Here is a 26,762-nt window from a genome sequence, read left to right on the forward strand (position 1 = left end):
GGGGCAGAGAGAGAGGGAGACAGAGAATCCCAAGCAGGCTCCAGGCTGTCAGTGCAGAGCCCGAGGTGGGCCAAAATCAAGAGTCAGACACTTAATCGACTGAGCCACCCAGGCACCCTAGCAGTCAGCACTTCTATTGAACATTGTACTGGTATTTCTAGACAGTGCCATCATACAGAAGATTGGAAAGAAACTGTCTTTATTCATAGATGATATGATCATCTATGTTGAAAATCTGAAAGATCTACAAAAAAGCTAATGGGAGCAATATATAGCTTAGGAAGGTTGGAGCAAAGAAGATCAGCATATGAAAATCAGTTGTATTTCTATATATTAGCAACAAAAAATCAGGAAGTGAAATAAAAAACAATAACACATATAATAGCATAAAAATACTTAGGAGTAAATCCTATAGAAGGTGTGAAAGACCTTCACTGAAAACTATAAAAAATTATTGATAAAAATTAGAAAAGACCTTAATAAATGAAGAAATATACTGTGTTCATGGGTTAAAAAACACAACATTGTTAAGAAGTTAGTTCTCCACAATTTGTTCTATAGATTCAATACATCTCAATCAAAATCCCAGCAGAAATTGGCAGAAACTGGCAAACCAAGTGAAAAATTCATATGGAAATTCAAAGGACCTAGATTTGAATAAACATATTAATATGCAAAAAAATTAACTTTGATTCATATTCACACCATATTCCAAAATTAACTCAAAATGGATCATATGCCTAAATGTAAAAACTAAAATTCTAAAACTTCTAGAAGTAAACACAGGAGAAACTTTTTGAGGCCTTAGGTTAGGCAAACATTTCTTAGATCTGATACCAAAATGTGATCCATAAAAGAACAAATTGGTAAACTGGATATCATCAAAATTAGAAATGTCTTTTCTTTGAAAGATACTCTTAAGTGAATGAAAAAAAGCACACAAAAAATTGGAAGAAAATCTTTGCAAAGCATATGTATTTGCTGACAGAATTGTATCCAGAATAGAAAAAGAACTCTCAAAACTCAATAATAAAAGGATGCCTGGGTAGCTCAGTCGGTTTATACCTGACTTCAGCTCAGGTATAGATCTCTTGGTTCAGTTTGTGGGTTTGAGCCCTCGGCATTGGGCTCTCTACTGTCAGCACAGAGCCTGCTTCGCATCCTCTGTCCCCCTCTCTCCCTGCCCCTCCCCAGTTTGCACGCGCCCGCGTTCTCTCTCTTAAAAATAAACATTTAAAAAACCCCTCAATAATAAGAAAACAAACAACTAAAGTTTTTAAAAAATGGGTAAAAGATTTGAACAGATATTTCACCAAAGAAGACATATGGATAGCAAATAACCATGTTTAAAAGATGCTCAACATTGCATTAAGGAAATGCAAATTAAAAATACTATGAGATACTACTATTCACATGTATTAGAATGACTACAAAGAACAACCAAGTCACATGTTGGCAAAGATGTAGAAATGAAGGACTCTCATACACTGCTGGTGGGAATGTAATAGGTACAACCATTTGGGGAAATAGCCAATTTTTTTAAAAGTTAAAAATACACTTACCATATGACCCACCCATTCTACTCTTAGGTTTTTAAGCAAGAAAAATGAAAACATATGCCTACACAAAGACTTACACAACAATGTTCATAGCAGATTTACTTTCAATAGCCCAAAACTGGAAAAAACCCCAAACATCTATCAACAGATGAATGGATAAACAAACTGTATGTCTACACATTGGACTATTACTCAGCAATAACACAAATAGAACCACTGGTGCATGCAATAATATGTATGAATCTTAAAACAATTATGCCAAGTAAAAGTAAAATAATTATAACAGGTAAAAAAAAAAGAGTACATACTGTATTATTCCATTTATATAAAATTTTGGAAAAATGCAAACTAGTCTATAGTGACAAAAAGCAAATCAATAGTTGCCCAGGAATAGGAATGGATATAAGGATGGACAGGAGAGGGAGATATCAAAGATTCATGAGGAAACTTCTGCAGATTTTACGCAACATTTCATGAGTGTATACATATGTCAAAACTTATCAAATCATATAGTTTAAATATATGCAGTTCATTGCATGTCAATTATGCCTCAATAAAACAATTTTTTAAATAAAAAGGAATGTGTGTTCTAGAGGTACAGATGAATTTCTTGTCCTTTAGGCAATTTTTTTCATATTATGGTTACTCACAGCTGAGCTTTTCGTAAGTATTTACCATGATTCAATAATGTTTGCAAAAAAAAAGAAATCATTGCAGAGAAGTAAACTCCAACTGAGTGATATACTGGGTCTGGGTAGGGCCTATAGCTCAAGGGTTTGATGATCAGGCTTTGAGGTTTGGGCAGAGAAGCTGATAAAATGGGGAAATGTTGTCAGGATGACTTCTGATGTCAGGGACATCTAGGTCATTTGGCTCGCACATAGCTTCTAGGGTGGATTCTATCTGCTGAATGGGTGTCCTCTTTCTTGCTCACTGCTCCAAGCCCATCCTTCTTAGTGCAGAGAATGGCATTTGGCATGGAGAACACCTGGGTTCCAGTGAAGGAAAAAGCTCTCCTTACTCACTACAGCTTCCCTGTAATCACTCTCCCTCACTCCATTTTCAGCTCACACTTGTGCCAAACAACAGTCTCTCTGGGCATCTTGTTCTCCCTCTCACTGGTGCCAGATGTTGGCCAGCTCACACAGTACCAGCAGTACCATGGCTTGGGGTGCATATGAAGCAGAACTATGTTCAAAGACCTATCTCCCAAGAGCACTGACACATGGCCTTCCAGGCTTGGGGACTTAGGAGGCCATACCACTCCAGGGTTTGAAATGAGAAGCAGGAACTACAGATTGCCATATAAGAGCCAGACCCATTAATCTGACACAAACTTCTCTAGCTAATAATCAATAATAAAGTTGCTGTTTGTAATCAAGTTGTGTCTACTTGCTGCTTACTCACCACTCTCTTGTCCGGGACCCTCTGGGTAAACACCTTGTAGAGTCGCCAGCTCTTCCCCAGAATGGGGCCAAACACAAGGGAGGTCCCAATGCACAGCATGGATAGTCTTATCTACAGGGAAAAGGGACAGAAGCAAGAGGCATGAGAGGGATCTTAATTGTTCTCCACATTCTACTCTGCAAAGCTTCAGTCCACACAGGGCACGGGACAGATGTGGACTTCACTAAGCAATACACAATGATCACCTCTGAGAGTACCCATTCAGAGGATAAAGGTAACCACCACCTATAGGAGATGCTGATTTAAAAAGATATCAAAAGTTGAACATTTTTCTCAAAACAAAAACTTAAGATTTAACCCACCTGAATGAGAGTTTCCATTGAGCCTCCCGCTAAAGCATCTCGATCTTGAATCCCGAAGAGGTAAACGCTACTGTAAGTCAGACAACTCCCAAGTAAGGTCACGATGTTCAGGTTGGGACTGGACATCTTCACAATCCTAGAGCGAATCAGGAAGAAGGACACTTACAGCCATGACCCTTTGCCCTGGGAGTGAACAGAGTTTCCCCACCAGTATAATCTCCAATGCAACCTCAGAGTGAAGGACCACTGGGAAGACACTTCTTTATAGCCCTGTAAAAAATTGTTATGATGTATTTAAATTTATTTTCTAAAGGAACTAAATTCTGGCATTTCTTGCTTATATAACTCCAAGTCTTTTAAAAGAAGGCCAACTTCCAGGTCACGATCTCGCGGTCCGGGAGTTCGAGCCCCGCGTCGGGCTCTGGGCTGATGGCTCAGAGCCTGGAGCCTGTTTCCGATTCTGTGTCTCCCTCTCTCTCTGCCCCTCCCCCGTTCATGCTCTGTCTCTCTCTGTCCCAAAAATAAATAAACATTGAAAAAAAAATATTAAAAAAAAAAAAGGCGGCCAACTTCTAAAAAACAGGTGGTATTAGGGAAGAGTTAAGATTTCTCCATGAAATTTCTGGTTGCTAAGATACTGCTACATTCAGGCAAGTGAATGAATAACTAACAGGTAGATACCTAACGAGATACAGTTTGGAGCCTTTAGAAGTGAGCTGGTAAACCACCGTTTGGAAAAGGTTTGGGATTTTTTTCATACACGATTTATTTGATATATACAATTGCTTTCCCTTTCTCTGACTGACTGAAAGAGAAAAAGGAAGCAAGGACTGAAAGCAGGAACTTTGAGAAGGCTCTTTTGTCAAATAGTTTTAAATGAGTTTACAGAACAATTCAAAGATTAGAGGGAGGTATGGCCAACCAGGGTCTCAGACATACCCTGGGCACCAACAGAGGCTCACGACAAGGTAAAAATGTGTGAAGTGGTTAACCTAAGGGGAAAACCAAGCTTACTCTGGACAGTGACTGATAACAATTAAGAAGTAAGGTAACTGTACTTAAGACTTTTAGTCTAAATAATGTATTCTACATAAATTCAATATTTCTATTAATAGTCACTTGATAATTATACTTAGTTATATTTTAATTTTAAAATAATAACTGAGGAGGAAAGCATTCTTATCTTTGTATCTGGATTACCTGGCTGGCCACTTTAAAGTCCAGAGTCAAGGCAAAACCAGCTACTTAGTGCAGCCTACTTTAACAACAGGCAAAGTACTCAGAGGCATTAGACAGTTTGGCAGTGCTAGACTTGCAAACATCGTAACTAACAATGGCCCAGCTTGATTATTTCGTGACTAGTGGCATAATTACATCCACACACACAAAACACCAAACCATCGCCCTGAATCTCAGGTCCCAAGTACAGACATCATAGGCCAATAAGTCCAGTTGAGCTTTACCCTGTCTTGTAGAAAAAACCTTGATTGTTTTTCTTCCTCTAAAAATGGGAACAAGTTTCATGTATTCCCCTTATAAAATGGGGACAAGAATAATACATGCCTCTCCCCCCACCAAAGAGTGGTGAGAATTCATTGAGGTAATAAAGCAAAGTGTGACACAGGACCTGGCACAGAGTAAGCTTATTGCTAACATTAGCTGATGATATTAATCTCACTGTCTTCATGCTTTAGAAACCTACAAATCACCTTTTCCTCTCCTATTTATCAACTATACCCAATCAATTGCCAATTTCTTTCACTTGAGATTTCAAAATCCTTATGCGTGGTCCCTCTCCATTCCTGCTACTACATGCACCCAGGATACAATCATGTTAGGAGCAATGGAAATGGAGACAGGTGGTGTGACAGATGGGAATCCTGGCTGTGCCAATCACAGCTGCATGACTTTGGGCAAGTCATTTACTCTAGCTTCCTGTTTCCTCATCTGTGTAGATAATATTATCCTTCATAGCCACCCACAAATTATTGCAAAGAGCAAATGAGGTATGTGGCAAACTCTCTTGAAAATTCTAAGGTGATGCAAAAGTATTAATTTTTAGATTTTTGGTGTAACATTTAGCTCTCTGTATCACCAATTTTTTCCTGTCCTAATACATTCTGCATATTACTTTCAGACCTATTTCTTAAAATACTACTTTCATCACTTAGGAAGAGAGCTACACATATACAGATCAATTTTGTTTACCTTAAGCCTCCTGTATACAAATTTAAAATCTAGCCCCTATCCTATCTATCCACTCATGTCATCATGTTTTCAAATTATAGACTTATGGACAGTAATCTTCATTAGTTTCTTTGGCTCTTCCCAGAAGAAGGGGAATTATGGGGTGAATATTGACTGCAAAAGTAAGAACAGTGTTAACCATCAGCTTCATAATGCATTTATTAATTAATAACTTAAACAGACCAGTGCTGGCACTGCTTTAGAAAAGGGGCCACCGCTGACCTGGGACTAGCTATTTGGTTCAGTCAAAAGCCTATGCAGTGGTACGACCACTAGTAGACTCTTCGAAGTCCAATAACTGAGGCTATTCTTCCCCATGGCTACACATAAGCATGAGCCATGAATATATGATGCTGACGTCCTTACCAAGCAGCTGCCCAAGTTTCATAGTCACACATGTCTGTATTGTTCAGATCACGGATGGGTTTGGGTAGGTTTCTTTCTTCATTCTTTTCTGGGACCATTTTATTTGAACACCGCTCTACAATCAGATCTTCTTTGTGTAATTCAGTACTGCATGAAACCCTGATTTAGAATCCCCTCCCTCCTGATTTAGTTAGGAGGAGCCCAATTTAGTTATTTTTTGACAAAATGTGCATTACATAATCCTCACATCTCAGAAGTTGATGCAAATTCATTTTCTAAATGGACGTTATGGACTTATATATGTATATTTTTATATTTTTTGTAAAAAATTTTTACTTAAAACTTGCATCAGAAAAAAAATGAATGGAAGATGGTTTACCTATTTTGTTTGGCAAAGTTAACACCTGTGAAGTTACTGAAAGGTGAAATCATCTATTCAGCAGATGAATTATGTATGTCTGAGGAATGTCTTTGCTACTTGAATAAGAATTCAAGCACCAATGTCACTTATATTTTACTGTTGAACTAAAATATGAAACCCACACATGCTGAATCTTTTAATCACCCACAAACACATACTTTCCACAAAACAAGACAATTTAAATATTATATACTTAATTATAAATATCTAGTCCCTTTGAGATTACCTATGTTGCGTTTATGAAGAGATAAAAACTTAGACTGTGTTACTAGCACTCAGAAACAAGGTGGGTTTTTTTTTTAAGGATTGTATAGTTATCTCATTATCTTTTCTCTTCATTTATTAATTGGTAAAGACTAGAACTTTCTTGATGTTTCTATTCTCGAGTAAGTCTCAATACAAAGATAAATATCCATCTGTATTTGTATAAACCTGGATTATAATTTTAATACTCTTTAATGAATTCTGATGCTTAAGTGACATCCACCAGCTCACAGGTTTGATATATGTATTTTTAATGTTTATCTAGTTTTGAAAGAGAGAGAGAGAGAGAGAGAGAGAGAGAGAGAGTGGGGGGAGGAGCAGAGAGAGAGGGAGACAGAGGATCCAAAGCAAGTTCTGTGCTGATAGCAGAGAGCCTAGTGCAGGGCTTGAACTCATGAATCACAGGTATGATATATATTTTTAAGTTTATTTATTTATTTTGAGAGAGGGACAGACAGACAGAACAAGTAGGGGAGGGCCAGAGAGAGAGGGAGAGAGAATCTCAAACAGGCTCCACACTGACAACATGCAGCCTGATGCAGGGCTCAAACCCACGATCCATGAGATGATGACCTGAGCCGAAACCAAGAGTCAGACGTTTAACCGACTGAGCCATCCAGGCACCCCACAGGTATGATATTTTAAAAGTCTTTATCAAATATTGGTTTCTGAATTTAGAGGTTTATTATAACTGCTATGGAGGACTGACTGGTCATCCTACTCTCTCTTCTTAATTATGGTTAAGAACTGAGTTTGGAAACATGGCTTGCAAATGGGACTGAGCGTACTTCTTGTGGCTATTAGAAAATTTTCCTAAAATGTGACAGGGCCATGGCTTCTAAAATGCTATATGAATTGATATAAATGATGTCAGTAAGCTTTAAACAAACCAAGTATAAATGTCTTTCCAAAAACAATTTTTAATAAAACAATTAAGATTAAATCATGAGAATTCGTTGAATTTCTTTTTCGATTCACTATTTTGGACCCATGTTACAGTGGGGTTATAAATCAATCTCATCTGGATATGTTCCAAACAGCTTTATCATTATGTTTTCTGGTTTGATTTAGCAAACACAATCATTTTGCTACCATGCTTATTTCTAATGTTTTAGGTTCAAAATCTAAACCCAATTCAAATTCTGCACATCTCAAAGCAATATCTGTGTGACTTCTAACCACTTATATTCTAACTCAGCATCATAATGGTGAGAGAAGACTGGCCCTGTCCCCTCCTCTCCTGTCTGGGCTACCATTCTAGGTGACCATCCTAGGAGCTTTCATTGACCTTTCAACCTCCAGAGTTCTAAATTCTTTGATCATAATGACTTCACTTTATTCCACTTTTAGATACCCACCCCCAGGGTCACACCCTGAGTGTTATGATCATTAAGAATGATTCCACCTCAGAAATTTTGAAAACTGACATCCCCCTCTTTGATCTCAATGTATCCAAAACCAAACTCTTAGTCTTCTCCCTTGACCTGTTCTTCCCACATTCTTCCCCAGTTCAGATAATGGCAATTCCATCTTTCTATTTGGTTGGACCCAAAATCTTGAAGTCATCTTTGATTCTTGCTCACCACCCACATCCAATCTGTCATGAAATCCTATTGGCTCTATCCTTGAAATACATCCAAAATCCAACTTCTTACCACCTCTGCTACCACCACCCTGATCAAAGTCTGACTTTGCATTTCTCATTTGGATTATTACAATAGCCTCCTAATTGGTCTTGCTGCTTCAACTTTGGACCCTTCCTAAGTCTATTTTCAACACAGCAGTCACAACAATCCATTAAAGGTAAAGCAGACCATGTCATTTCTCTGTTCAGAAGTCATCTGACTCAGAGGAAAAGTCAAAGTCTTTACCAGAGTGTACAAGTTATATTTTTGGCCCTCATTATCTATCTCATTTCCTGCTTCTTCCCTTTGCCCACTCCACCCCACACAGGCCTCCTTGCTATTCCTTGAAAACACCAGGCACTCAAAACTTCAAGGTTTTGAAGTGGGTGTTCTCCCGCTATAGAATATTCTAATTCATATATTTCCATGACTCATTCCCTCTTTCCTTTTATGTCTTTGTTCAAGTGTTACCCTCTCAATCAGGGCTACAACCCCATTTAAAATCTCACTCTTTTGCCTGGGTGGCTCAGTTGGTTGAGCGTCCAACTTCAACTCAGGTCATGATCTCACAGTTCATGAGTTCAAGCCCCACGTTGGGCTCTGTGCTGACAGCGTGGAGCCTGGAGACTGTTTCCAATTCTGTCTCCCTCTCTCTCTGCCCCTAACCCACTTGCATTCTGTCTCTGTCTGTCTCAAAAATAAACATTAAAAAAAATAAAAAAAAAGATTTTAAAATCGCACTCTTTCTCAGAATTCCAAATCTTTCTTATCCTGTTCTAGTCTATCTCCATCCCACCATAGTACTTTTTACTTTCTAAGGTATTACACAATTTTATTTTTATTTAAAAATTTATTTAAATTCAAGTTAGTTAATACATAGTGTAATAATGGTTTCAGGAATAGAATTTAGTGATTCATCACTTACATATAACACTCAGTGCTCATCCCAACAAGTGTCCTCCTTAATGCCCATCACCCATTTAGCCCATCCCCCTACCACACACCTCCCCTCCAGCAACCCTTAGTTTGTTCTTTGTATTTAAGAGTCTCTTATGGTTTGCCTCCCTCTCTGTTTTTATCTTATTTTTCCTCCCTTCCCCTATGTTCGTCTGTTTTGTATGTTAAATTCCACATATAAGTGAAATCAGATGATATTTGTCTTTCTCTTGACTTATTTCACTTAGCATAATACATTCTAGTTCCCATCCACGTTGCTGCAAATGGCAAGATTTCATTCTTTTTGATTGCTGAGTAATATTCATTTTATATATATACATATACATATATATACATACATACATATATATATGTGTATATATATATATACACACACACATATATATATATGTATGTTGTATGTATGTATGTATGTAGTTGTTTATCATCTTCTCCTCCCCACTGGAATGGGTCATGATGTACTCCCAGTACTAGAACAGTACCTAGCATATTGAAAACACTCAGTAAATACTTCATGAATGAATGAATAAGTCCCCTATCCTCTAGCCCTTTCATATGCTCACTTCTAATGCACTTGCTTGTTGACAGCCTACAGACCTCCATTTCCCTGTCTCTTCAGCTTCCTCACAGTCTCCTTTCTCGGCCCAATGTGAAACCTCTGGTTGGTCATCTGAACTGTTCTCTGAGCAACACCCACTTCCTTTTCCAAACAAGCTCCTTTGCTGCATCTGCCTGACAGAACTCCCATCAAAATTTCAATCGATTGTTTTCCTTTATATCCAAGCAGCTGGGTGTTGGGGGAGAAAATTATGTAACCTTGTAGACTGTTGCCACCAAAACCAATAGCCTCCAACACCAATCAGCAGGGCTAACTGTACTACCAGCTAACGTTTTTATTTGTTCTATGAGGTACTCTTTAACGTTTTGTGAGTGACCCACCTCATTAGTTTTAAAGAAATAAGAGCACATATCTGTCTGGATGATTTCTCAGTCTAGGTTTGGTGCCCTCCTCTATGGCTTTATAATACCCCAGGGTATATATGCATCAGTACAATTGTCATGTTATATTACTAGCTTTTTATGTTTGTCTCACTAGACAGTTTCTACCCCTCAAAAGCTGGGCTGTTTCTTACTCATCCGTATCTCAGCTCCTAGCATAGTCTTTGCAAAATGGCAAGTAATCCATAACCTTTTGTTGAATTAATGAATGAATTCATTAATAGATATGAAAGGCCCATCACTTCTTCCTTTCTTTGTTCTCTTCCCTAATCTCATTTTTCCTTGGCAATGCTCTCCTCTGTTAGGCAGAAGGATGAGGTTCTCATCCTCCCAAAAGTATGCCAAATGGCTCTAAAGCAGCAGAGATCTCTGACAGAGGGAGAGTCAAGATTTGGTTCAATGTCTGTGTGTTAAGACAAGAGGGTACATTCTGGGTTATGGTAGGAGTTTTAGATAGCCCCTCCTTGAATGGCTAAGAACTTCACAGCATTACTAAATACAAAAGGGCCAAGATATTTTGGTTGCTGTGGACATCCACAGACACTGGTTTTTGACAAATCTACACATCACAAACCATCACTGAAAAGCCTTGTCATTTGGGTGATCTATTCCTTTGCTTCCCCACTCAGCATGGTGCTGAGGAAGTCTAAAAATAAACGAGAGAAAGAATCCTAACAGGATGCTTGTGAAGCTTTTTGTGCTCCCATTCTCTTTGTTTCTAGGAAAGTGCAGCGTCTTGGGGATGTATATATTCATATATGCACACACACATGTGTTTACTTGTCTCCAATGAAATCAGGCCACTTGAAAGATTTCCTTCCATTGGCTGAAATCTTCCTGGAGAATTCCCCCAGGAAATGCTTTTGTCCAATATGTCTCTTACATCATGTGTCGAGGGCTATGTAGGCCCAGTGATATGATGACAGCCCTTGTCAAGCAGTTGACAAATGAGACCTCATCTTCACGACCACACAGATTACAGTCTCAGCTGACATCTGCTCAGAGGTTAACAACATGCATCCCATTTCCTGGCTTCAGAAAATCTGCTGATCTTGGACTGATTTGCTGCTTGCAGCTAGGCTAGGATGCATGCCTTCTCTTCACATGCTTGCAGCCACTAAATTATGTTTTGTAGCAAGCTAAAACTCTCAGCCCTGCTTCTTGTTCAGGATGGGCCTTGCCACTCTAAATTTGCCTGCTTTCCTCCAGTTGTAGTGTCTGCGTCATTTTGTTTTACATGGGGAGAGTGAACTCCTATCTCCTATTTTGTCAGCTCAGGCCTACAGCTGCTGAAGCTGGAGATGAACTGGAAGAACAAAGACATTCTGCCTGCAGGACAGCTGCATGATTAGTGGTGGTTGCACTTGCTGAAATCTACATTCCCTTCCTGCTCTTCCCTTCTCAGCTTATTGCAGAGACAAGTTTCTTTTCCCTACTACTGGCTTATTAATAAGCCAGTTACACTTTGTATTTCTGCCTCTCTACCTTAAGCAGGAACAACAGGCTGACCTGGTTATCAGAGAGGCTTTAGAATTTACATCCCAATCAATCAGTCCCCCAGTCAATCAATCAATCATCGAAATATTTAACTATTAAATGCAAAAGAAAACTTGCTAATGATCCTGCCCCCAAGTTACCCTTTAGCAGATTACCTCAGTGTTTGGATGTTTTGTGAGTCCAAACAAACACTTAGTGATCTTCCTGTGTCAAACATTAATTCAACAATTTCTAAATATCTATTTGTTAAAGTATTAAGAAGAACTGAAGATAGGAAGGCAAATATGATATAATTTCTGTCCTCAGCTCACTTGGACACCATCTCTCTGGTTTCCATATTTTTCACTACAATGACAATTTCTTTTTGTTCTTCCTTTTCTCTTTTAAAATAGAATAAAAATTTAATATTAGCAGTTGTTTTCTCAGTATCCACTGGGTCATTTAACAAAATCTATGTATATGAATGTATGTAGATATTTATATGTGAATATGCATATAGATTTCTAGTGAACAAATTTCAGAATATATAGCTCTCCTAGTCTATATAAATAGGCCTAAGGATCAATTTTTAAAAATACATCCTTGCAAATATTTTTAAAGCTAAAATGCAGAAATTTAGATATAAGACCAAATGCCCATTATTTCATTTTACCAGCACACATTTAGGACAGTAGTGAAAAAGCATATAGATAAATTCAAGATAAGCTGGTGATAAGAGGGGGAAAAGAGCCCTCAAGGGTACCCTTACTAGAAAGGAGCTTGTAGGGGCACTCGGGTGGCTCAGTCAGTTGAGCATCTGACTTTGGCTCAGGTTATGATATCACGGTTTGTGAGTTCAAGCTCCATATTGGGCTCTCTGCTGTCAGTGTAGAGCCCACTTGGGATCCTCTGTCCCTGCCTCTCTCTGCCCTTCCCTCGCTCATGCTCGCTCTCTCTCTCTCCAAAACATAAATCACCATTAAAAAAAAAGAAAAGAGCTTGAATGGCTTTAATGAGGAGTAATATGGCCACATTCCACATCAATTTTTTAAAAAATTAGTTTCTAAATATATTTTTGCCATGACTCATGCAATTGTAACATATTTTAAATGTGTTTTTATTTTATTTTATTTTTTAATGTTCACTTATTTATTTTTAAGAAAGAGAGGGAGATGGGGCACCTGGGTGGCTCAGTCGGTTGGGCGTCCGGCTTTGGCTCAGGTCATGATCTCACGGTCCGTGAGTTCGAGCCCCGCGTCGGGCTCTGTGCTGACAGCTCAGAGCCTGGAGCCCATTTCAGATTCTGTGTCTCCCTCTCTCTCTGCCCCTCCCCTGTTCATGCTCTGTATCTCTCTGTCTCAAAAATAAATAAATGTTAAAAAAAAATTAAAAAAAAAAGAGAGAGGGAGAGAGGGCATGGGGGAGGGGCAGAGAAAGTGAGAGAGAATCTCACGCAGGCTCTGCACTGTCAGCACAGGGCTCCATGTGGGGCTCCATGCAGGGTTCATGAACCAGGAATCGTGACCTGAGCCGAAATTGAGAGTCCGATTCTTAACTGAGCCACCCAGGTGCCCTTTAAATGCATTTTTTAAATGCCGGGGGTGGGGGCGGGTGGAAACCACTAGAAACACAAAAATCGTCTTCACTCATATAACCTCAGACCCACCCTACAGTGTAGGCCTGTGTTGTAATTTATAAAGCAGTGATTTCAGCTTCCTTTCTCCCCTCAGCTTTGGGAGAAGGCCTTGCCTGGGCCAATCCCTAGCAGGAGACTTGCAGCACTTCACAAAGGGCACAGCAGATGCCCTGATTTTAAGTAGAGCATAAAGCACAAGCACAATTGGCCCCATAAAACACCCAATAATGGGAGAGAAACTATAAACCAGAACACTATCATCTACCAGGTAACATGTACATTGATGTCTTTGAGGCATAAAACATTTGCCTGCCATGCTGGGAAGGTTTCCTTTCCCTCTTCCCCTCCTTTCTGGTCCTCAGGATTGTGGCAGGAGAACTTTGGGCCTGAGTGAGTCTGAGAGGAATCCTGACCAACTCTGCTGCTGGAATCATTCCCCACTGGGCCAGAATCTGGGAAGAATTCATGATGCTGGGACTGGGTTTTACCTAGCTTTACCTATCAGCACCTTCTACAGGGCCCTGAACCTAGTGGACACTTACTGTTTGTTATCCTGGATAAATCATTAGACTTAAAAGGCTCTTAGAAGTCCTGTACTTAAAAGAGATAAAAGGGAGACTGCTAGCAAGGTGCGATCTGCTTGCTCCCCACCACTCTGTCCCCACAAATTGCCTAGGACAGGATTGGCGTCTAAGGGTCATGAGAAACACCACTTAAACCAGTGATTGCCCCTGACTTTCTCATTTTACAATGACAGGATCTGCATGCAGTTTTACAGCCAGATGGGGACCACAATGGGACAGCTAATGCAGATGTCCTGATTCCTGGTTTCCTCCTATGTTCCTTCACTTCCCCCCTGGATTACCCTGGCCACCTGGGACCCTGTGTCCATCCTACTGATAATGAACTTCTGCTAGGGGCCTTTTTGATCCTGGTTTCTAATGTCCAGCAGCAGCACTGGGGGCCAAGCATTTTCACCTGCCTCCTCAACTGAGGCTCCTCAAAGGTGCCATTTGCTAGCATTTATCATCAAGAGGACAAAGAGGAAATCCTGAGTTCTCTGCAGTGCCTTCTGCTGGGCTCTGCCTGCCCTTTTCAATTCTGAGTGCTGGCCTGGACCTTGGACGTTGGCAGGGCTCCCTTCATGGCTCCTGGCTTTACCTACTGGCTGGAATCCCAGACTGCATTCTTGCCACAACTGGCTTTGGGCTTTTGGTTTCCAACACTGCCAAAAGTCTTCAAGTCTTAGCCCCAGAATGGCCTGGAAGTGTCTGCCCTAGGCTGTGACAAGAGTTGTGTATTCTATCCTGTAATCTGTCATGAAAGGAACAACTATTAGATAATCTGTGTGTTTAAGCAGCTTTCGTGGATTAACACTGAGGCTAACATGACGCAGTGGGAAAAGCATGGGCTTTTCCAAGTAGACAGACTAGACCAACTAGCTATGTATGGTGGGTGATTTGCTTAACCATGCTCAGGTGGTTTCTTTATCTGAAAATGGGGAAAATAATATTTATCCTCGTGAGTTCTATAAAGGTCAGAGATAACGTATCTAAAACAAAAAGCACATAAGAGGCCTGTAATAGAAAGTAACAACCACGAATTTTAAGTTAAATTGTCTGAATTTACACATATAGGGACTAAATGCTGATTTTAAGATGAGTTTGAAGTACTGAAGGATCCTGAAATACATCTGCTTATCAAAAATTACATTGTAGTCAGAATCATCTGAATGCATGTGTTTTCTATTCCTTAGAATATTGACAATGATATGGAATAATTTATAAGAGTGGCCAACATTGACTATACTTAATATTTGCTAGGCAGTTGCTAAGGGCTCTACACACCCCATTGAATGCAATCACAGAATTCTGAGATATATAGTATCATAACTCCTATTTTTAAATAGGGAAATGAGATTCAGCAAAGTTCAATAAAGCGATCTAGTCACATGCCTAGTGAGTGATGGGGCTGAGATCTGAAGTGGAGTTTGATTCCAGAGCCTGGGTTCTTATGCCATTTAATCTTTCACTGCTGACACACTTCACCTCTTGTGAACATTGTTAAGGAGTAACGCTTATCCCCCTCTCTCTGCTTTCTCACCAAGGTCTATTGAAGAAAGGTTTTTCCTACCTCTCTCTCCATGTGGGAAACTGCTGAGGACAAAGTTTTCACCTCCCTCTCCACCCCAGTACCCGCCCCCCTCCAACCTCCCAGGTAACAGGGGTGAGCACTCAGACTAGAGAGAGGCTAACAGGCCTGGACCAAGTTCTACCAAAAGGTCTCCAAGGTAGGAATCTCCACTCCTCTCTTCTCCTTCCTCACCTCTACCAGAGGTAGAGCTCTACAAGAGCTCTCTCTGCACCACTCCCTGGTCCCCATTTTAGCATCATGTCAAGTAGCGCTTTCTAATTTGGCTTTCACCCCAAATCCTTTCCGCAAAAAACCTTTTTATTTTGACATTATCTGAGACTCATAAGAAGTTGCAAAACAGTTTCAACCTTCACCCAGCTTTCTCCAAAGACAACCTCTTACATAACTAGATTACATTTACCAAAACCAGGAAATTGACAGTGGTGCAATGCTATTAACTATAGACTCTATTTGAGTTTCTCCAGTTTTTACATGTGCTCTGTGTATATGTGCACATGTGTATAGTTCTATTAAATTTATAATACATAGAGATGAATGCAACTACCACCATAATTAGGATGCTAAACTGTTTCAACGTGCAAACAAAACAAAACTGGTATCAAATTATCCCTTTATAGTCACACCCTTCACCCAACTATGACCTCTGGCAACCTCTCATCTGTTATTTATCACTATAAATTTGTCTCTTGAGAATACAATATAAATAGAAGCACACAGTGTGTAACCTCTTGAGCTTGGCTTCTTTTGTTCAGCATAATGCCCTTGAGATTCAGCCAAGTTGTTGCAAAGTAATAATAGCTTGTTCCTTTTTATTGTTGGGTAGTTTTCCATTATATGGATGCACCACAGTTTGTTTATCCATTCACCTGTTGAAGGATGTTTGTGTTGTTTCTATTTTCTGATTATTACAAATAAAGCTGCTGTAAACATTTGTTTTTGTGTTTTAATTTCTGTAGGATAAAACACCCAGGAGTACTATTCCTGAATTGCACAGTGAGCATATGTTTGATTTTATACAAATCTGCCAAACTTTTTTCCAAAGTAACCACCATTTTACATACCCATCAGCAATGTACGATACATCCAGTTTCTCTGCATCCTTGCTGACACTTGGTATTGTCAGTATATGTCAGTATATGTGCTTTTGGCTTGTGTGACACATGTAAGCCTTTAAGAGTAAAAACATCATTTGATTATTCAGTCCTGTGTATTTGTATGCACTCTAACTGGACCAAATCCTGGAGGGGATGGAGTATGTTTTAGGCTCCGAATTCTTATCAAGCACCTCCTATGTGCCAGGCCCCTTGGCAGGTGATAGGAAATATTGTATTTGACTTGAGGACCCAATTTATAGTAGAGGAGATGGATAAGTGTATAGGTAAGTATAATTATGAAACCATGTGGTAAGTTATACAGGTATATGTAAAGTGCTATGGGGATTGCTAAAGGAACTGTTCCTTAGAAAGGTGGTTCTGAGATTTTAGCATTGGTAAGAATCACCTGAAGAGCTTGTTAAAGTACAGATATGGTCATGATCCCCTAGAGTTTCAGATTCAGTAAGGTCTAGGGTAGGACCCCAAGAATTTCTATTTCTTTTTTTTTTTTTAATTTTAATTTTAATTTATTTTATTTTTTATTTTTTTTTCTGAAATTTATTGACAAATTGGTTTCCATACAACACCCAGTGCTCATCCCAAAAGGTGCCCTCCTCAATACCCATCACCCACCCTCTCCTCCCTCCCACCCCCCATCAACCCTCAGTTTGTTCTCAGTTTTTAACAGTCTCTTATGCTTTGGCTCTCTCCCATTCTAACCTCTTTTTTTTTTTTCCTTCCCCTCCCCCATGGGTTCCTGTTAAGTTTCTCAGGATCCACATAAGAGTGAAACCATATGGTATCTGTCTTTCTCTGTATGGCTTATTTCACTTAGCATCACACTCTCCAGTTCCATCCACATTGCTACAAAAGGCCATAGTTCATTTTTTCTCATTGCCACATAATATTCCATTGTGTATATAAACCACAATTTCTTTATCCATTCATCAGTTGATGGACATTTAGGCTCTTTCCATAATTTGGCTATTGTTGAGAGTGCTGCTATGAACATTGGGGTACAAGTGGCCCTATGCATCAGTGCTCCTGTATCCCTTGGATAAATTCCTAGCAGTGCTATTGCTGGGTCATAGGGTAGGTCTATTTTTAATTTTCTGAGGAACCTCCACACTGCTTTCCAGAGCGGCTGCACCAATTTGCATTCCCACCAACAGTGCAAGAGGGTTCCCGTTTCTCCACATCCTCTCCAGCATCTATAGTCTCCTGATTTGTTCATTTTGGCCACTCTGACTGGCGTGAGGTGATACCTGAGTGTGGTTTTGATTTGTATTTCCCTGATAAGGAGCGACGCTGAACATCTTTTCATGTGCCTGTTGGCCATCCGGATGTCTTCTTTAGAGAAGTGTCTATTCATGTTTTCTGCCCATTTCTTCACTGGGTTATTTGTTTTTTGGGTGTGGAGTTTGGTGAGCTCTTTATAGATTTTGGAGACTAGCCCTTTGTCCGATATGTCATTTGCGAATATCTTTTCCCATTCCATTGGTTGCCTTTTAGTTTTGTTGGTTGTTTCCTTTGCTGTGCAGAAGCTTTTTATCTTCATAAGGTCCCAGTAATTCACTTTTGCTTTTAATTCCCTTGCCTTTGGGGATGTGTCGAGGAAGAGATTGCTACGGCTGAGGTCAGAGAGGTCTTTTCCTGCTTTCTCCTCTAGGGTTTTGATGGTTTCCTGTCTCACATTTAGGTCCTTTATCCATTTTGAGTTTATTTTTGTGAATGGTATGAGAAAGTGGTCTAGTTTCAACCTTCTGCATGTTGCTGTCCAGTTCTCCCAGCACCATTTGTTAAAGAGGCTGTCTTTTTTCCATTGGATGTTCTTTCCTGCTTTGTCAAAGATGAGTTGGCCATACGTTTGTGGGTCTAGTTCTGGGGTTTCTATTCTATTCCATTGGTCTATGTGTCTGTTTTTGTGCCAATACCATGCTGTATTGATGATGACAGCTTTGTAGTAGAGGCTAAAGTCTGGGATTGTGATGCCTCCTGCTTTGGTCTTCTTCTTCAAAATTCCTTTGGCTATTCGGGGCCTTTTGTGGTTCCATATGAATTTTAGGATTGCTTGTTCTAGTTTCCAGAAGAATGCTGGTGCAATTTTGATTGGGATTGCATTGAATGTGTAGATAGCTTTGGGTAGTATTGACATTTTGACAATATTTATTTTTCCAATCCATGAGCAGGGAATGTCTTTCCATTTCTTTAAATCTTCTTCAATTTCCTTCATAAGCTTTCTATAGTTTTCAGCATACAGATCCTTTACATCTTTGGTTAGATTTATTCCTAGGTATTTCATGCTTCTTGGTGCAATTGTGAATGGGATCAGTTTCTTTATTTGTCTTTCTGTTGCTTCATTGTTAGTGTATAAGAATGCAACTGATTTCTGTACATTGATTTTGTATCCTGCAACTTTGCTGAATTCCTGTATCAGTTCTAGCAGACTTTTGGTGGAGTCTATCGGATTTTCCATGTATAATATCATGTCATCTGCAAAAAGCGAAAGCTTGACTTCATCTTTGCCAATTTTGATGCCTTTGATTTCCTTTTGTTGTCTGATTGCTGATGCTAGAACTTCCAGCACTATGTTAAACAGCAGCGGTGAGAGTGGGCATCCTTGTCGTGTTCCTGATCTCAGGGAAAAAGCTTTCAGTTTTTCCCCGTTGAGGATGATGTTAGCTGTGGGCTTTTCATAAATGGCTTTTATGATCTGTAAGTATGTTCCTTCTATCCCGACTTTCTCAAGGGTTTTTATTAAGAAAGGGTGCTGGATTTTGTCGAAGGCCTTTTCTGCATCGATTGACAGGATCATATGGTTCTTCTCTCTTTTTTTGTTAATGTGATGTATCACGTTGATTGATTTGTGAATGTTGAACCAGCCCTGCATCCCAGGAATGAATCCCACTTGATCATGGTGAATAATTCTTTTTATATGCCGTTGAATTCGATTTGCTAGTATCTTATTGAGAATTTTTGCATCCATATTCATCAGGGATATTGGCCTGGAGTTCTCTTTTTTGACTGGGTCTCTGTCTGGTTTAGGAATCAAAGTAATACTGGCTTCATAGAATGAGTCTGGAAGTTTTCCTTCCCTTTCTATTTCTTGGAATAGCTTGAGAAGGATAGGTATTATCTCTGCTTTAAACGTCTGGTAGAACTCCCCTGGGAAGCCATCTGGTCCTGGACTCTTATTTGTTGGGAGATTTTTGATAACCAATTCAATTTCTTCGCTGGTTATGGGTCTGTTCAAGCTTTCTATTTCCTCCTGATTGAGTTGGAAGAGTGTGGGTGTTCAGGAATTTGTCCATTTCTTCCAGGTTGTCCAATTGGTTGGCATATAAGTTTTCATAGTATTCCCTGATAACTGTTTGTATCTCTGAGGGATTGGTTGTAATAATTCCATTTTCATTCATGATTTTATCTATTTGGGTCATCTCCCTTTTCTTTTTGAGAAGCCTGGCTAGAGGTTTGTCAATTTTGTTTATTTTTTCAAAAAACCAACTCTTGGTTTCGTTGATCTGCTCTACAGTTTTTTTAGTTTCTATATTGTTTATTTCTGCTCTGATCTTTATTATTTCTCTTCTTCTGCTGGGCTTAGGCTGCCTTTGCTGTTCTGCTTCTAGTTCCTTTAGGTGTGCTGTTAGATTTTGTATTTGGGATTTTTCTTGTTTCTTGAGATAGGCCTGGATTGCAATGTATTTTCCTCTCAGGACTGCCTTTGCTGCGTCCCAAAGTGTTTGGATTGTTGTATTTTCATTTTCGTTTGTTTCCATATATTTTTTAATTTCTTCTCTAATTGCCTGGTTGACCCACTCATTCGTTAGTAGGGTGTTCTTTAACCTCCATGCTTTTGGAGGTTTTCCAGACTTTTTTCTGTGGTTGATTTCAAGCTTCATAGCATTGTGGTCTGAAAGTAAGCATGGTATAATTTCAATTCTTGTAAACTTATGAAGGGCTGTTTTGTGACCCAGTATATGATCTATCTTGGAGAATGTTCCATGTGCACTCGAGAAGAAAGTATATTCTGTTGCTTTGGGATGCAGAGTTCTAAATATATCTGTCAAGTCCATCTGATCCAATGTCTCATTCAGGGCCCTTGTTTCTTTATTGACCGTGTGTCTAGATGATCTATCCATTTCTGTAAGTGGTATATTAAAGTCCCCTGCAATTACCACATTCTTATCAATAAGGTTGCTTATGTTTATGAGTAATTGTTTTATATATTTGGGGGCTCCGGTATTCGGTGCATAGACATTTATAATTGTTAGCTCTTCCTGATGGATAGACCCTGTAACTATTATATAATGTCCTTCTTCATCTCTTGTTACAGCCTTTAATTTAAAGTCTAGTTTGTCTGATATAAGTATGGCTACTCCAGCTTTCTTTTGGCTTCCAGTTGCATGATAAATAGTTCTCCATCCCCTCACTCTCAATCTAAAGGTGTCCTCAGGTCTAAAATGAGTCTCTTGTAGACAGCAAATAGATGGGTCTTGTTTTTTTATCCATTCTGATACCCTATGTCTTTTGGTTGGCGCATTTAATCCATTTACATTCAGTGTTATTATAGAAAGATACGGGTTTAGAGTCATTGTGATGTCTGTATGTTTTATGCTTATAGTGATGTCTCTGGGACTTTGTCTCACAGGGTCCCCCTTAGGATCTCTTGTAGGGCTGGTTTAGTGGTGACAAATTCCTTCAGTTTTTGTTTGTTTGGGAAGACCTTTATCTCTCCTTCTATTCTAAATGACAGACTTGCTGGATAAAGGATTCTTGGCTGCATATTTTTTCTGTCTAGCACCCTGAAAATCTCGTGCCAATTCTTTCTGGCCTGCCAAGTTTCAAAAGAGAGATCAGTCACGAGTCTTACAGGTCTCCCTTTATATGTGAGGGCACGTTTACCCCTTGCTGCTTTCAGAATTTTCTCTTTATCCTTGTATTTTGCCAGTTTCACTATGATATGTCGTGCAGAAGATCGATTCAAGTTACGTCTGAAGGGAGTTCTCTGTGCCTCTTGGATTTCAATGCCTTTTTCCTTCCCCAGTTCAGGGAAGTTCTCAGCTATTATTTCTTCAAGTACCCCTTCAGCACCTTTCCCTCTCTCTTCCTCCTCTGGGATACCAATTATGCGTATATTATTTCTTTTTAGTGTATCACTTAATTGTCTAATTTTCCCCTCATACTCCTGGATTTTTTTATCTCTCTTTTTCTCAGCTTCCTCTTTTTCCATAACTTTATCTTCTAGTTCACCTATTCTCTCCTCTGCCTCTTCAAGCCGAGCTGTGGTGGTTTCCATTTTGTTATGCATTTCGTTTAAAGCGTTTTTCAGCTCCTCGTGACTGTTCCTTAGTCCCTTGATCTCTGTAGCAAGAGATTCTCTGCTGTCCTGTATACTGTTTTCAAGCCCAGCGATTAATTTTATGACTATTATTCTAAATTCACTTTCTGTTATATTATTTAAATCCTTTTTGATCAGCTCATTAGCTGTTGTTATTTCCTGGAGATTCTTCTGAGGGGAGTTCTTCCGCTTGGTCATTTTGGGTAGTCCCTGTCGTGGTGAGGGACCTGCAGGGCACTTCCCCTGTGCTGTGGTGTATACCTGGGGTTGGTGGGCGGGGCCGCAGTCAGACCTGATGTCTGCCCCCAGCCCACCGCTGGGGCCACAGTCAGACTGGTGTGTGCCTTCTCTTCCCCTCTCCTAGGGGTGGGATTCACTGTGGGATGGTGTGGCTCGTCTGGGCTACTTGCACCCTGACAGGCTTGTGATGCTGGGGATCTGGCATATTAGCTGGGGTGGGTAGGCAAGGCGCTCGGGGGCAGGAGGGGCAGGCTTAGATCGCTTCTCCTTAGGTGATCCACTTCAGGAGGGGCCCTGTGGCAGCGGGAGGGAGTCAGATCCGCTGCCGGAGGTTTGGTCCGCGGAAGCGCAGAGTTGGGTGTTTGCGCAGAGCGAGCAAGTTCCCTGGCAGGAACCGGTTCCCTTTGGGATTTCGGCTGGGGGATGGGCGGGGGAGATGGCGCTGGCGAGCGCCTTTGTTCCCCACCAAACTGAGCTCTGTTGTCAGGGGGCTCAGCAGCTCTCCCTCCCTTTGTCCTCCAGCCTTCCCGCTTTCTGAGCAGAGCTGTTAACTTATGACCTCCCAGACGCTAAGTCGCGCTTGTTGTCGGAACACAGTCCGTCAGGCCCCTCCGCTTTTGCAAGCCAGACTCGGGGGCTCTGCTTGGCCAGCGAGCCGCCCCTCCGCCCCGGCTCCCTCCCGCCAGTCCGTGGAGCGCGCACCGCCTCGCCGCCCTTCCTACCCTCTTCCGTGGGCCTCTCGTTTGCGTTTGGCTCCGGCGACTCTGTTCTGCTAATCCTCTGGCGGTTTTCTGGGTTATTTAGGCAGGTGTAGATGGAATCTAAGTGATCAGCAGGACGTGCGGTGAGCCCAGCGTCCTCCTAAGCCGCCATCTTGCCGCAACTCCAAGAATTTCTATTTCTAACAAGTTCCCAGATGATACTGATGCTGCTGGCCCAGGGCCCACATTTTGATGGAGAAGAATTTGTCTTAAAGTATGAATAGGAGTTTGTGAGGTGCAAAATGAGAAGAGTCATGAAACAAGGAAGAACATGAACAAAGATATGGTGATAAAAGTATGTGGTATGCTTGAGAAACAGCTATTACCTTATATAATGAAAGCACAAGTTACTTTAAAAGGAATAACCAAGGGGAAAAAAAAGGTTAGAGAGGGACAGAGCCAACACATAAGAGACTCTTAAAAACTGAGAACAAACAGGGTTGATGGGGGGTGGGAGGGAGGAGAGGAGGGGTGATGGGTATTGAGGAGGGCACCTTTTGGGATGAGCACTGGGTGTTGTATGGAAACCAATTTGACAATAAATTTCATATTTTAAAAAAAAGGGATAAGCAGAAATTGTAGATTAGAGCCAAACTACAAAAGATCTTAAATGGTTATCTAAGGAGTTGTATAAGCAGTAGAAGTTTATGTTTGAAAACCAGGTCTGCATTTGTAAAAAAAAAAAAAATGCTGGAAAGAGAGTAGTAGCTACATTGGAAATGGGCTAGACTAACTAGGGGGCTACTGCAGTAACCCAGATGAAAAGTAGATCAGGGCTACACTTGGGCAATGGAGATGGGCAACAGAGGACAGATTAAGAGACATCTGAGAAGTTAAATATCTGAGATTTGGTGACTAACTGGATGTGTAGGGAGACAAAGGAAAGCAGAATGAGGAATGTATGGAGGGTAGTGCTATTAACTGAGATAGAAACTACACAGAGGTAGAACAATATTAATGGTAAGGTTTGAGTCTGGTTTTTGGTTATGGAATCTGAATTGACTAAAGAATGTCAATCTCACAGTATCAACTGTGAAGTCAGAAAAAGGGATTTGAAAGAGGCGGGGCATGGGGATATGTTGTAAGAGGGATTAAGACTAGGTCAGGGGTATAGCATAAAACGTGAATGAAGACTGGAACTCAGGGTGATATCAACATTAAATGGGTAGGTGGAGTGCAGGAGCCAATGGAAGCAGCTGATAGGAAGCAGAAACATTTATGTATGGTAAAGCTAATAAAAGAGAAGATTTCAGAAAGGAGCAATAGAGGAGATGGTTAAGTGTTATATGGATTGAGGCTAAATAGGATGAAGTCTAAAAAGAGATCAATTAATTTAATGACCTGAGTAAGGGTCATTTCAGTGGAATCAGGGCATGGCTTGAAGAATGAATTGGAGATGAGAAAGTGGAGGTGGCTAGTGAAGACTACTTTTTTTTTTTTAATGTTTATTTATTTTTGAGAGACAGAGAGACAGAGTGTGAGCAGGTAAGGGGCAGAGAGAGAGAGAGGGAGATACGGAATCTGAAGCAGGCTCCAGGCTCTGAGCTGTCAGCACACAGCCTGACTCTGGGCCTGAACTCATGAACCGTGAGATCATGACCTGAACCGAAGTCAAACGCCTAATTGACTGAGCCACCCAGGTGCCCCAAGACCAATTTTTAAGATGGTTGGTGGTAAGAGGATGGTGAGGTATGGCCAATACCAATAATCTGTCCTGGAGGACTTCTAAAGTCTCAAGAGTAACACCAACAGTTTCCAGCAATTACTCAGTATTCATTTGTCTACCTGACTTGAAATATGCAAAACACAGAAAACTATTTGATCAACTTCTAATGAATTCATAGGGGATGAATTCCGGTGTTGTAATCACTCTGGTTTCTTCCTCAATAAATTTAGAGGCGCATGATTAGTTTAGTCTCATTGTCTTTTGGTTTCTGACCACTCCCTGAGCCCTACTATTAGCAAGAGATTCCACGGTTATTCTAGCTTCTCCCTTTTAATGGATTTAGACAATCCCTTTATGTATTTTGGACTCTCTTCAAAGGTGCTTCTCAAAGTCTTTTTTCCTATTTCATACCTAACCCGACAAACTCTGTGGGCTCCCTGCTTTCCTCTGGGGAGCTTTTTACATTCTTTGAAAGATGTCATTTTCCCTCCACTGTGACTGTCACATTTTTAAGTGCTTGGATTTTTCTTTTTTATTCTCAGTTACTCTTTCCCTATACTTCCAATAAAGTCTCTTAAAATAGTCTCCAATATCCTTCTGACTTTCAAAAGCCTAAATTTCAATTTTCTGCTAGTTAATACTCACATTTTGTCATAGTTTCTTTTTGAACATTGAATAGTTGAGATGCATTTTCTGGGATTATGGATTTAATTGTGTCATGATTAGTCACATTTATTGGCTCACGTGTGGTTACCTCCTAAGACCTACTCCTAGTCACTAGGCAAGAACCAAGCCAGGACATTTTCTCTAAATGTTGCTGGCTTAAAACTTCCTGTGATAGGAAAAATCCGATTTAAAAAAAAGTCATTAAAAAGCTCACCTCTACCTTTTGACCTGATTAGGCTTTTTATAATTCATATTTAGTTAAATTTCTGTTTTAAGTTTGTTTGTTTGTTTGTTTGTTTAGAGAGAAAGAGAGAGAGAGAGGGAGAGCACATGTGTGCACATGTGTATGGGGGGAGGGGAAGAAAGAGAGGGAGAGAGAGAATCCCAAGCAGGCTGTGAGCCATCAGCACGGAGCCCCATGCAGGCTTGATCTCATGAATCATGAGATCATGACCTGAACCAAATCAAGAGTTGGATGCTTAGCCAACTGAGCCACCCAGGAGCCCCTAGTTCAATTTCTAATACTTGGCCTAATTTCTAAGTTTCTAAGTGTTCAGCATTTCTATATTGGTATCATCAGCTTGGTCATATAGTCTATTAGACTGATTCTCAAACATTAGAATTCCCTGCAGAATTTTTTTTTAAATGCTGCTGGTGTTCTACCCCTAGATATTTTGATTTAGCTGGTGTAGGGTGAAGCATGGGTATTTTTAAAAGCTCCTGAGAGATTCTAATGTGAACCAACTTTGAGAAATCGTTGGTTTAAGTATATTTCTAATTAAAATAATAAGTTTAAAAATTGAAAAAGTATTTAGGGGTGGCTCAGTTGGTTAAGCATTCACTTTGGCTCAGGTCATAATTTCATGGTTTGTGAGTTTGAGCCCTGCATCAGGATCAGCACTGGCAGTGCAGAGCCTGCTTGGTATTCTCTCTCTCCCTCTCTCTCTGCCCCTCCCCCAATCATGCTTTCTCTGTCTCTCAGAATAAATACACTTAAAAAAATGTCAAAGGATTTGAATAAATATTTTTTCCAAAGAAAACATACAAATGACCAAAACGTACATGAAAAAATGTCCAACATTATTAGCTATCAGGGAAATGCAAACTGAAACCACAATGAATTGAGTAAAATCAAAACCACAAAACCACATTACATCCATTAGGATGGTAACAATAAAAAAGACAGATAATAATAAGTGTTGACAATGATGTGGAGAAATTGAAACCCTCATACACTGCAGGTGAGATTGTAAAAAGATAGAGCCACTTTGTAAAACAGTTCAGCACTTATATAAATACATTATAACCTAACAATTCCACCTCCAGGTGTACATACCCAAGATAAAGGACAACACATGTCCACACAAAAACTTGTACATGAATTTTCATAGTAGCATATTATTCATAATGGCTAAAAAAGTGGAAACAATCAAATACCTGCCAACTTATGAATGAAAAAACAAAATATAGAATACCCATTTAATGGAACATTATACAGCCATAAAAATGAATGAAGTATTATCT

At 40.0% G+C, this 26,762-nt stretch overlaps 1 protein-coding gene across 1 annotated transcript in view; it reads right to left on the reverse strand.

Moving 5' to 3' along the window:
- GPR156 (G protein-coupled receptor 156) overlaps positions 1-26,762 on the reverse strand; it is a 70,803-nt gene that overhangs the window by 21,383 nt on the left and 22,658 nt on the right. The window contains exons 3-4 of the mRNA XM_043594262.1: positions 3,329-3,464; positions 2,967-3,077 (exon numbers count right to left, since the gene is read on the reverse strand). Coding sequence (XP_043450197.1) covers positions 2,967-3,077; positions 3,329-3,464 — 247 coding nt within the window. The remainder of the gene's footprint in view (positions 1-2,966; positions 3,078-3,328; positions 3,465-26,762) is intronic.

Source organism: Prionailurus bengalensis, chromosome C2 (genome assembly GCF_016509475.1).
Source record: "Prionailurus bengalensis isolate Pbe53 chromosome C2, Fcat_Pben_1.1_paternal_pri, whole genome shotgun sequence".
Taxonomy (NCBI): domain Eukaryota; kingdom Metazoa; phylum Chordata; class Mammalia; order Carnivora; family Felidae; genus Prionailurus; species Prionailurus bengalensis.